A 13,628-nucleotide genomic window follows, 5' to 3' on the forward strand; every position below is an offset into this window, starting at 1 on the left:
CAGTGTGTTATAAGCATACAACCATTGATTCTTCAGGATTAAGACACTTTTAAACCTTTAAAAAGTGATAACTTTATTTTGGTCTTGTCAACTAGTGTTGAGTACTTTTGTGGTGTTTTCACTGTTTTACTGTGTGTGTGTGTACAAATACTTTACACATTTCCTCAGAGATAAGCCTGACTGCTTGTGCCAAGCTACCAAGGGGTTTATCAAGGGTTATCTTAGGTGTTTGACTCCCTTCCCCTGACTAGAGTGAGGGTCTCTACTTGAACAGGGTGCAAATTGACTGCCAACTAGAGACCCCATTTCTAACACTTACATAGCACCCTGCCCTATGGGCTACCTAGGACCTAACTTAGGGGTGATTTATATGTAATAAAATGGGGGGGGGGGTTTAAGGCTTGGCAAGTTGTTGTAAATACCAAGTCGAAGTGGCAGTGAAACCTCACACACAGGCCTTGCAATGGCAGGCTGAGACGTGGTTAAGGGGCTACTTATGAGTGGCACAATTAGTGCTGCAGGCCCACTAGTAGCATTTAAATGGAAGGCCCTGGCCACATATAGTACACTTTACTAGGGACTTAAAGGTAAATTAAATATGCCAAATGGGTAGGAGTCAATGTTACCGTGTTTAGGGAAGAGAGGACAAACACTTTAGCACAGGTCAGCAGTGGTAAAGTGTGCAGAGTCCTAAAACCACCAAAAACAAGATCACAAAAATGGAGGGAGGCAGGCAAAAAGTTGGAGGAAGACCACCCTAAGGCTGTCAGGTTTAACAAGCGCAGTATGGTTCCAAATGCGATGTGCTGTTTTTAGCCAACCAACAGCAACAATGTGCCCATTCTGTTCACACAATTATGGAGATGTGGTGATTCAGCTGGTGCAACACCTGAGGTTCTACCTTCAGGGGCCCAAAACTGAGATGACACCGCTTGTCAGGGCAGGCTTACAGCTGGCAAAATCCAGTTGCCGTGTTGGTAGTCTTTTATGTCCCTGAAAATTCAGTTCTTGAGACAAGTGAGCTGGCTGTTGGAGTTACTCTGCGTTCTCAGTTGGAGATTTGCAGGCCCAGTCCTTCTCACACAGGCACAGAGGGCAGCAGGACAGCACAGCAAGCAGCAGTTCTTCGAGAGCAGCAGTCCAGCAGAGTGACGGTCCTTGTGGCAGCAGTCCTTCTACCTAGCAGAGTATCCACAAGTCCAGAAGTGTACTGAAGTGGAGGGGTCTGAGATCCAGTTCTTATGGTGCCTTCGAAGTGTGGGAGACTTCTAAGAAGTCTTTAAAATGCATAGAGGCCCTCCCTCCCTGACCTGGCTCAGGACCCATTCCTTGGGGGTATGCAGCCCTTTGTGAGGGGACAAGACACAAGTATTCATGTGTAATGTGAAGATGTGGCCAGCTCCTCCCTCCTATCCTGTCTGGCAGCCCATCATATCACACCTAAGCTCCCATTGTGTGTGGCTGTCTAGAAGGAATACACAAAGCCCACCTGTCACCCACCCCAGACAAGTAATCAGAGAAAGGCTGCAGGCACAAAGGGCAGGAAAATGTCAACTTTCTAAAAGTGGCATTACCAAAATTGTAACCAAAAACAAGGCTTTACCATTAAAGAGGATTTATTTTTACAATTCCATAGGTACTAAACATGACAGATCTACCTCCTCTTAATCAGACATTTCAGCTTATTAAGCGTAATAATTAATCCCCATTGCTATCCGTGGAGAGGGGTAAGCCTCAAATGAAAAGCAAATTTGGGAGTTTTTTACTACCAGAACATGAAAAACTGAACAGTACATGTCCTACACACTAAGGCTGACAGGTATAACAGCTGTCCCACACTCCAATCTTATGCCATTACCCAACGCAAGCCACTTGGTCTGTTTTCGCTTTCACACAAAAAAAAGTATCCCTGCACAACCCAGGAGGCATCCCTCTGCTACGATGAATAAGCAAAAGCTGGGATTGCAAACATTGGGGGTTATTCCAACTTTGGAGGAGGTGGTAATCTGTCCCAAATGTGACGGATTTACCACCAGCCGTATTACGAGTTCCATAGGATATAATGGACTCGTAATACGGCTGGTGGTATATCCGTCACTTTACCGTCACTTTTGGGACGGATTACCACTTCCTCCAAAGTTGGAATAACCCCCATTGTCTTCTCCAAAGTTGCAACCCCACTCTGAGAACAGAAAAACTGCTTGGTGCTCAGAAAACCTGGTGTTGCAGAAACACATAAAGTAGAATGTGCTTATATACAATATGAAAGCTCTCATGCGTTCATAGGTGAGGTCAGGCCATTAAGTCTGCACTGTTCGGGTTCTACTCCACCAGCACCTATTGACACCGGGCTATTTAAATTAAGTCCAATTACTTCTGTGCTGATTATTATTGAAAATTATTTGTTTTCTGCAAGTTTCTTACCTTGAGTGATCTTTATACAGTCCATACACTAATGAATATATAAAGCCTCTTCCATTCGATCTAGTTGTGTATTGCTGGTCCACATGTGAGGACCTGCAATATACAACTGTGAAGAAAAAGACAACACAAGTTTGTAAGGATTGCAGATGTCAGTGTGAGTTATGTATAATACAATGACCTGAACATGGAGATTATTTTCTATTTCAGAGAGATGTTAATGATGCTCCGGCATTTGATTTAATTTTGAGAATACTTTTACTAGCCCTGGGTAGCTAATTATAATTGTATTCTTTTAATTCTAATGAATACATGCCCAGGGGAGCCTGTGGTTGTTTGAAAATATTCAGTGAAAATACCCAGCATGCATTGCAACAAGTGAAACAGTCTTATTTCAGAGGATTTGCGAGGGTAATCCCTGAATAAAATGATTAAACAATGCAAACGTAAAGCATTTACCAATGATAACAAAGGATTTTTGAAAGGCAAGCCCAGGAACGAGTGATAGTGATGGGCGTGTGGTGGGCGTGCTTAAAAGACCACAGATAGATTACAACAGATCAGAGCACTTGCACTTTCTACCTAAAAAAGGGGTCAAACAACGCCTCTCACAGACTTTACATTGCTAAAATGGTAAAGATTCTGTCTGAAAGGGCATACATTTCTTTAATTTCCCGCAAAGCAAACATGATCCCCTGAAGGTAGGTAAGTTTGATAAAATTGTGTCAAAATGTTCTTTTCAGCATAATGTCCCCCAGAAATGTCTAAGAAACAATAGGTTATACAGGAAGATCAGAAAATAACATTTCATCGGTCTTCAGATCTGCAATTCAATTTCTTTAATTTTCTACTATACCACATCCATTTAGATTTGAATCATATGTACACATTTTCCTGGTTACTTCACATGAACACCATTGTCGAGAAAATAATTAAAATGTATCTTTAGGGACATAAGCATAAAGCTATTAACCAGTGCCTGTGTTTTTAGTCTCTTGCATCATTTTCGGCAGGTTCTGTTAACAAAGCATCCCTGTTTTAATTCCACGTCTTTATCTAATTTATCTATTTACTAAATATGGTGTCTTTGTAAGTAATCCAGATAGTTTTTGTTAAAATATGTAAAGAGTGCTTAGAAAACCTAGCCTTCCGCTGAAGGATGGATGCACCGCTGCCAACATGATATCGAATATATAAGCTTCAGGTTACATGTAAAACGTCCCCGTAAAGATTTCTTATGCAGTTAGTCTATGTACCTACTGACGTCTGAAACTGTAAACAATGTGTCAGAGCTCGGTTCATTTTCATGAACATTGCATATTTATCTGAAACTAAAATAAAATTCTGAATGGTCTCCGACAGGGTGGCCTTCTTTACGCGCAGTAACTTTCACCACTTATGAAATGTGAGGCTTTAATGGAGTTATTCTGGGTGCTAATGGTGGGGCATAAAAGGTTTCCATTGATCACAAAGACAACGGGTGGCCAAATTACATTAACCTTTGCAGGGCGGGAGAAAATGGAACAAGCTCACCATGCACCCTCACTGGGCATGTAGTATGGGTTGGAGGAAACGCATTCTGCTGCTAATGTTTTGCTTCATTCCATATTACACATGACTAAAACATAATTTATTCAAGTATTTTTCCCACTGTGGACATTTTAAGTAAAAATTGCTAACATGGAACTCAGAAATGTTTTCTTTGCAAAGCAAGATAAACACATGTTCTTAACATTATTTTCTTCTGAACTCTCGGAAAAAGAAGTAGGTTCACAGATGAGGAGCTGACATCTTTGCTAAATAAGACCAAGATAATTAGGAAAAATGTGAACTCTTAAAACTATACGTTTTTTATAATGGAACGATCCATTGCTGCTTCTGTGTTTCTTAAGAGGGCATTGGCGCTTGTACCATTTTTGACGTTTCAGTGTGAGATTAAAGCAACCTTGTACTACTGCATGTTAATGACATGAAGATAAAATATTGTTCCAAAGCCACTTTCCAATACCCAGTTCACGGTTTTTGATATCACTGTAACGAATGAGTCCCTTACTTCTTTAGCACACATGGAAGACCAAAGGTTATCAGAGGCAGAACCGCTCTATTAAAGTCAAACATCACAAACTTTGAGACAGATTTCACACAGATCACACCTGACCCTATAGTGACCCCTCTTTTACATTGATTTTGGTACTTGGAGAGGCTCATTAAAGTACGAACCTCCACCTACATTGCCTTAAAAACGCCCCAGGCCTACAAGCCACAAGACGCAAAACATGTTGGTTGTGGACAGTGAAAGTACCATCTGTGTTATCAGCAACAACTTCTCCATATGAAAAATAATACGAAGAATTATAAAAAATACCATCACACCCATCATGGCCTGCTGTAAGAAAAAAAAGAAACGTTGAATATATCTTTGTGATTCTCACTATGCAATTGGGGTGCATTAATTCCTGCATTTCTCACTGCAGGATAGAGGATCCTACCTGTGGTTCATAGAATGCACAGGGTACCAAAAAAGAAGGATTTTCAGAATAATTAAGGTCATAAAGTGTGAAGTCAAAGGGATTTAGGCACTTCACTTCTCTCTTGTTCATTTGTCTGAAGGTGAAAGAGTGGCTTGGAATTTGATCCTGTACCAATCATCATTTAAGTGCTGATAAAAGTGTTATGGTCAAAGACAGGGCTCTATATAGCGATTGGACCTTGTCTTGCGCTCCCCTTGGAAAGCTCTTCCGTACTCAGCCTCCTCTACACTTCTTTACCATGCAGGAATTGTATTCCCTTTACACATATGGCGGTAATGTCAAACTGATGCAGAAAATTTAGTCAAATCAGCTTTCAAGTGTTATTTTTGATAAAACAATGCTCGCTTCTCAAAAACAGGGTTGAAGCAATCATACTGGTGCATCTTTATGGCTCATAATTAAGATAAGAACAATTCAGATATCACAAAGGAGTTAGTGCTACTACTGAAACAAGTCAGACATGTTTTACATTGAAATAAATTATAAAATCTAGGAAGGCACATTTTAAACAGATAACATTCAACACTAAATTGCACTATATGCGTATAAAAACTCATAAAAAATATAGACGCAAATGACAACTGAGATTACATGCCACAATAACAGAAACATGCTTTAATTTTAGGACACCTCAAGCAGAATGCCAATAGTATAATTTAGAAAGAAATGGTTCACGTTGAATTCACACAAATAACATCTAATTTAAACACTATGGTACTTAGTAACAAACATACACACCACTAGGGCATCACACTAGCTTGTGAACTTACTGGATGACATATATGTCCTTTCGTCTAAAGAAAAACGACGAGTATCTGGAAGTAAAGATCCATCAATAGTTTAGTGCAGAGTAATTCGTTTAGGTAGCCATCATCACGGAAGAATTCATTTAGGGTGACATCATCACCTTTCTATCAGTCTAAATGGATAACTGGCATTCACACACAACTTACATTATCAGCACATCAAGAAGTAAACTGTAGATTTCATTATTAGTCAATTGAACATGTATTTTAAAACACAATAATGATGAGTACAGATTACTGGGTGGGGATACAGTAAGACTCTGGTTGCAATAGGAGTGGGCAGTCCCTACTGATTATCGTTGGAGAAGGGTGTATGAGAGAAAGAACACTTTTCATGATCCTGTACATGAAGCACTTCAATGAAAAATACATACATGACTGACCCTTTGTTAAGAGAAGAGAATTGTTATTGTGCTGGCCATTTTTATGTTTATTGGAATGGCATGTGTAATATCAATCCAAGCGGAGACGCATGATAAGCAAGCACTGGCAAAGCCAATAGGTCTCGGTGTGCAAGATCTACTGGTGTTGTCAATGTGAATGTCTTTTAGCCATGTTGAATGGCAGCACATCTGGTGTTGAGCATTGCTGGCTGAAAGTCATGGAAAAAAGCATTATGATGCTGCCAGTGCTGGTCATGTCAGAGGGCTTTTTGTGTGGCAGGAGGGTCTGGAACACAATATGTGGGGGTGGTGGAGAACAGAAGACAGCACATGCACTGTGTAGAAGAGACCTAAAAATAATGTGTGTTTGTGTAACGTAGCTGGTGCTCTTGTAAAGTACTCCAATACCTTCAGGTTGAAATTGTGCTTCAGGAAACTGCAACAAACATAGATGGGAAGCTAGAAAAAAAAACGAACAGAGTAAAAGCTGAACATGAGTGTGATCGGGGAGGGGGTGCATTTAGTAAAGAAGAAATAGGCAGGTGATGAAAGGGAAAAGAAGCAACGAGGATGGGGGCGGTGGGAGGAAAAAAGAAGCAACATGAATGGGGGCGGGTGGAAGGGGAAATGAGCAATTGAAAACATGAGTACTCATATGGAGTGCTTTAACATAAAAAAAGTAGCTTTAAATAAACGGGAGAAGTGGGTAACACAACTACTTGCTTCCTGCTCTAGGGGAGGCCCAAACACAGGAAGAGGCATCACACATACATCTCATGACAAACGGGAATGAAGGACATGAGAGCAACATTCAAGCTAACAAATGGTGAGCCTATGGGCGGGCTGTAGCAAATGTAAACAAAATGTCTTGAAGAGACAGCACATGCACCGACTAGCCGAGATCTAAGAGCAAGGGGATCCAAATATTTACAGGACATTTATTGACATAAGACGGGTTTATAACAAACAATTGACAATGCTGAAGAAAATTAACAAAAATCCAATTATTTGTATGGAGATGTAAATTACATTATGGTCTAGAGTATTTAAGAACTAAAAGTGAACTAAATAAGAGAGCTGAATTCAATGACTATCTCCTCAGTAGTCTTTGTGAATTGTTCAGCAGCTGGGTGTGAGACTATTGGTTCACAAAATCACATTCGCATTTGCCAGTATCTCACAGGATCTTGTAGTCAATAATCAATTAAATAAATAAACAAAATTGATAAGCTAATTAAAGATTCAGCCTCTTCACCAGCCCTTGCCAAAACAGAAAACCATGTCTGAGCATTATGTATGTATGGGTCTATGCATTCGGTATTCCTTTAGGGCAAAATTAGCCAAAAGGCAGCCAGCAATGTACATGGTCAAAGACACACATAAAGGAAACAAAAAAAGAGGAGAAGAAGCTGGGTTGTGAATGGCTAATGTGTTGTGATGTAGTGTTCTTTAAAGAGCTCATTTTTCATCTCTTCACTAAATTGAAGGAGCACTGGGGTGGTCCTGATGGATATGGGATGCTGTTAGAGATCCTGGGTGCACACATGGAAAAGGCCTGTTGTCTTGGTTTTTCATTTTGCACTTCCTAGTCTGCAGTTTGATGGTGTCCTGCCTGCAGGTGAGAGATAACATGATAGTTTGTTATGTATGGCGCCGGTAGAGAGCTGCTAGTGTGAATAATTGGATTTAGATCCAGTAACTCACTGCTCTGATGTAGCAATAATTGTTAACAAAAGCTGTACCCACTGTGCTACATCATAGAGGAATTCAAAGCTGCTCTGGCTGGTCTCTCTGACAACCTGTCAGAGCAGTGCTGGTAACCATGTCCCCCAACTTCTGCAGCAGAGGGAAGGCACAGAGAGTGGTTGGGGGCCATATATAACATAACATTATAGAAGAGAAAAAAGTGAATTACAGGGATGTTTTTCACCTCAAGTTCTGAGAGACAGCAAGTACAACTCACGCTTCTCTCTTTTTGTCTATTTTATGTAACTCTGAACCTCTCAGTGAAAAACCTCCCAGTAAATCACTGTTGCCCATCTATAATTCTCTATGTAAATGATGCAGTTGGTTTTGAAGATGGTGCTAGCCTACAAAGGAGCCAATGGAGTTCCAGCAGAATGGGGATCTGGAAGAAATGCTTTAATATTCTTTGGAAGAGAGAGCTGGTTGGTGGTCATCTTAGTTTTTGTTTGGCAATGTGTTCCCTAAGGATGAGGTTGGTGTCCAGGGTAAATCCAGGTTACTTGGCATTTAGTGAATGTTGGGGCTCGGAGCCCTCAAGGTTCATGCTATTGTGTCATGTTTGCACTGTGTATTGTTTATTGATCTTAGCAAATACAAGGAATTCTGTCTTGGTTTCGTTGAACTTCAGGTAGGTGCTGAAGATTCAGGTGTGGATGATTTGCAAGATATGCAAGCTGTGTTTGAGGCACTGGATGTCTGAAACAGAGAAGACTTTCAAGTACAGTTGTGTATCATTGACATATTGATGAATCATGATGCTATTATCTGTGAGTATAACAGCAAGTAGCTCCATGCATAGGTTGAAGATGACAAGATGGAGTCCTGCGGGATTTCACAGGTGATAGAGATCTTTTGCCCAAGTGAAGAAACTGGTGAAGGTAGGAAAGGTAGAAGGAGAACCAGTGAAGGACACTGTAAATCTAATTTGAGACTTTAGGGTGCATATGACAGAGGGATGGTCAACTGTGCCGTAGGCAGCAGCCAGCGTCCAGCAATATCACGAAGCAGGTGTCATCTTTAACTGTGGACAAGAGAGCATAGTCAATGATGTGTAAAGTTGTGGTCTTTTTGCTGCAGTTTGATCTGAAGCCAGACTGGTAGTCATGCATGAGATGGTTTGCAGGGATGTCGTTGTGGAGCTGAAAATCAATGATCTTGCCAATGAATGGTATTTGAGTGATGGACTTTTTTGCTTATGCAGGGTCATCCCCAATCTTTTTGTCTCCTGCCTCCTAATTTTTCTGACCTGTTTGCTGTTGGCTTTTGAACTGTGAGAACTTTAGCACTGCTAGCCAGTGCTAAAGTGCATATGCTCTATGTGTAAATTGTATGGCTGATTTGTTTATCCATGATTGGCATATTTGATTTACTAGTAAGTCCCTGGTAAAGTGCACTAGAGGTGCCCAGGGCCTGTAAATCAAATGCTACTAGTGGGCCTGCAGCACTGGTTGTGCCACCCACATTAGTAGCTCTGTAATCATGTTTCAGACCTGCCACTGCAGTGTCGGTGTATGCAGTTTTAACTATAAATTCGACTTGGCAAGTGTACCCACTTGCCAGGCATAAACCTTCCCTTTTCTTACATGTAAGATACCCCTACGGTAGGCCCTACGTAGCCCCACGGGCAGGGTGCAGTGTATGGTTAAGGTAGGACATATAGTAATGTGTTTTATGTGTCCTGACAGTGAAATATGGCTAAATTAATTTTTCACTGTTGCAAGGCATGTCCCTCTCATAGGTTAACATGGGGCTACCTTTAAATATGATTAAAGTGTAGATTCCATTTGGGAGGGGATAGAAATGTGGAGTTTGGGGTCTCTGAGTTCACAATTTAAAAATACATCTTTTAGTAAAGTTGATTTTAAGATTGTGTGTTTGAAAATGCCACTTTTAGAAAGTGAGCATTTTCTTGCTTATTATTTCTGTGACTCTGCCTGTTTGTGGATTCCCTGTCTGGGGCAGTTTGACCGTTGGGCTGGTTGCATCTCTCACTAGACAGTGACAAAAAGGGAGCTGGGGGGTAGTCTGCATTTCCTGATGCGCCATCTGTGTTAGGAGGGAGGGGAGGAGTGGTCACTCACGCCTGAAAGGGCTGTGCCTGCCCTCACACAATGCAGTCCCCAACCCCCTGGTAAGTGTCTGGGGCCTGGCCTATGCAAGGCAGGATTTCACAATCAAGAGAGACTTTGCTTTGAAGTAGGCCTACTTCAAAGCGGAAAATGGGCATAAGAAGGGCACCCAAAAACACAGACTTTGGAACACTTCTGGTTCTGGAAACCAAGAGGAACCTCTGCCTGGAGAAGAGCTGAAGAGCTGAGGAAGAAGAGCTGCCCTGCCTGTGACTGTGCTTTGTGGAGGTATCCTGCAGTTGCTGCTTCTGAAAGGAGAAGCTGGCAGCCTAAGAGGAAGAAATCCACGCACAGAATGCCATGTGGGGAAAAGATCGACGCGACTCTGAATCTACGGCTAAAAATCGACGCTCACCTGTAATGCAACCAAAGAATAGATGCATGGAGCTGGAGAAATGACACGCAGCATCGCTGATGGAGACTTGTGAGATCGCAACCCATGCTTCGTGGTTTTCGGATCATCGTGCGGCTGGATTTCCGACGCAAACACCTCTGGGCGTGTAAAAACAACGCAAGGCCCGAGAGTGCTGACCGGATCGACGCACCGCTCTCCTGTGGAGAGAAGAAACAACACACCCGACCCTACGAAAGGAGAAACGATGCAAGGTCTCGCTTGTGAGTGAAATCGACGCACTCACCTGTGCAGGGTTATTTTTGACGCATCCCAGGGTACATTATCACGCTAACAGTGTTAGTGTGTGTTTAAAACTACATGGGGACTCTTTTTGCTTTTTAAATTGATGACTTGACTTGTGTATTGTGGATTTTTGTCGTTTTGGTCTTGTTTTGTTTAGATAAACATTTTCTATTTTTCTAAACCTGTGTTGTGTCATTTTGTAGTGTTTTCATTAAGTTACTGTGTGTGTTGGTACAAATACTTTACACCTAGCACTCTGAAGTTAAGTCTACTGCTCGTGCCAAGCTACCAAGGGGGTAAGCAGGGTTTAGCTGAGGGTGATTCTTTTACCCTGACTAGAGTGAGGGTCCTTTCTTGGACGGGGGTAACCTGACTGCCAGACCCCATTTCTAACAAGTGATGAGCTAGTAGTTGGTGAGATCATGAAGGGATAGTATACGTTTCTTTAGGAGTGGGGGGATCTAGCATGTCTTGAGAGCTTTTTGGAAAATGCCTTGAATGAGGAAGGCTCTGAGAAAGTTATGGTGAATGATAATGTTCAGTGCCTAATTTGTACCAGTGTTTGCTAGTGCTCAGCACAAGCACTTATTTGTAAACACCAGCATGTATTTATCAGAATGCACAACATGGTGGTGCTGTGTTTGAATTTTTTTTTGTGTTTTCATTTTCATAAATGGCGTGTGTGTAAATGTATGTGGTATTGACAGCTGCAGCAATGAATGCACTCATCTAACCCAAAACATATGTTTCTATATTACTGCCGTTTATGTGGTGTATATATATATATATATATATATATAGTTAACCTTCGTTCTGTTTTTCAGGTGGATCTTTACACAAAGCATACTGCATGACTTGGCTGTTGAATTCTATTGCCAAGATGTTGGGAAAAGGTGAGCCTCGAGATATCTAAATCTAGTTTTCTTTTTAAATGTGAGCATTTTTTGTACTTCTCATAATAATTACACCCTGATTTTTCTATAGTACTTTACCACACACTTATCACTTCGGAGAGATATAAGTAAAGTGCTATAAAAAGCAGATGTTATCATTATTTTCACAAAGTAGAACAGATTTACCATTGTATGTAACACACATATTTAAGCTGTTAGATGTTTACTCTCTGTATAATCGCTATAGGATAGATCTTAAATCGGCCGCCATTTAGAAACAGCTTCTATGTTAATTCACAATATTAATCAACTGCATTTATTATTCTGATTTGTCTATCAATACGAAACATTGCGGCCTTTATAAACCGGGCGAATAAAAAGGTCTCACTGCCTGACCCTGAAAGCCGCTTTTCTACATGAAAATGTTGGGAGGAACCTAGGCCTGGACACGGGGAGCCGCGAACCGGCCACACAAGCTCATCTACAGTTACACAAGACACCCGATGACCGGCAACGTGCTCACACATGTCAAAGTGATGCCCAAGTGTCAGCTAGTCTGGTTCTACGAGCTGGCGGAGAAGAGGGGGAACGTGTAATCATCTTTTACCACACACAGCCATTTCCAAACACCCAAAGCAAACAGTTCAACAGCTACTGCCTTTTAATCTTCAAGCCACCCATAGTTTACAGCAGCGGGGAGGTTAAGGGCTAGGTGTACCGAGCTATTTTCAGCCTCTGATCTTTGGGGAGGTTGCCAGCCACACTCTGCAGCACAGCGGGTTGCGCATCTCACCTCATAAAAACATTATTTACCAGATCACTGCTCGAACATTTAATGCTCATTTAACAGAAAGCTCTCAAGTGAGCTTAGAAAATGATTTCACTTTTTGCATTGAAGCAAACACGGAGAAAGAACATTACATTCCCATACAAACGAAGTTCTGTATGTTTACTGATTATGAGGTATTTGTTCCCTAAAGTTAGAAACTTCGGAAAAATATACAAACATTATGTGAAAACGCACTGGAACCCAATAGAAGTTCCTACAGCCTTAACCAGCGGGATAGATTTCCCTTTTACTGTACCTTGTGCTTAGTGCAGTACATCTTTTAACGCCAAGGCTGCTTGGAGTCCATATGTACAAAGCAGCGCTGGCAAGTCTATAGTCTGGCCTTTACATAGGGGATGTTGCAAAGTCCAACAAATAGTTTGGAAAAACAGACATTACTAGTCAGAGTTGTGCTATGTTATGTCAGCACCCTCCTATTGATCTATGTTCATCCACTCTGACTACATGACACAGATGTCATCATGCCTTGCAGAGTGCATGCATGTAGGTTGGCTAGGAGATGATACAACCACACATAGGGCCTGATTTAGAGTTTGGCTGACAGGTTATTCCATCACAAACGTGATGGATATCCCGTCTGCCGTATTAGGATGACCAAAGGGTATCATGGAATCGTAATATGGTGGACTGGATATCCATCACGTTTGTGACGGAGTATCCTGTAGGAAAGTACCATCTTGCCTGGCATGTTACCCCCATTTTTCACTGTATATATGTTGTTTTAGTTGTATGTGTCACTGGGACCCTGGTAACCCAGGGCCCCAGTGCTCATAAGTGTGCCTGAATGTGTTACCTGTGTAGTGACTAACTGTCTCACTGAGGCTCTGCTAATCAGAACCTCAGTGGTTATGCTCTCTCATTTCTTTCCAAATTGTCACTAACAGGCTAGTGACCATTTTTACCAATTTACATTGGCTTACTGGAACACCCTTATAATTCCCTAGTATATGGTACTGAGGTACCCAGGGTATTGGGGTTCCAGGAGATCCCTATGGGCTGCAGCATTTCTTTTGCCACCCATGGGGAGCTCTGACAATTCTTACACAGGCCTGCCACTGCAGCCTGAGTGAAATAACGTCCATGTTATTTCACAGCCATTTTACACTGCACTTAAGTAACTTATAAGTCACCTATATGTCTAACCTTTACCTGGTAAAGGTTAGGTGCAAAGTTACTTCGTGTGAGGGCACCCTGGCACTAGCCAAGGTGCCCGCACATTGTTCAGAGCCAAT

The 13,628-nt window shown here is 41.6% G+C and overlaps 1 protein-coding gene across 1 annotated transcript in view; it reads right to left on the reverse strand.

The window, feature by feature from the left end:
• The window catches only part of PTPRQ (protein tyrosine phosphatase receptor type Q), a 1,423,303-nt gene that overhangs the window by 159,139 nt on the left and 1,250,536 nt on the right, over positions 1–13,628 (reverse strand). The window contains exon 53 of the mRNA XM_069227528.1: positions 5,723–5,767. Coding sequence (XP_069083629.1) covers positions 5,723–5,767 — 45 coding nt within the window. The remainder of the gene's footprint in view (positions 1–5,722; positions 5,768–13,628) is intronic.

This window comes from Pleurodeles waltl, chromosome 4_1, assembly GCF_031143425.1.
Source record: "Pleurodeles waltl isolate 20211129_DDA chromosome 4_1, aPleWal1.hap1.20221129, whole genome shotgun sequence".
NCBI classification, from domain to species: Eukaryota; Metazoa; Chordata; class Amphibia; order Caudata; family Salamandridae; genus Pleurodeles; species Pleurodeles waltl.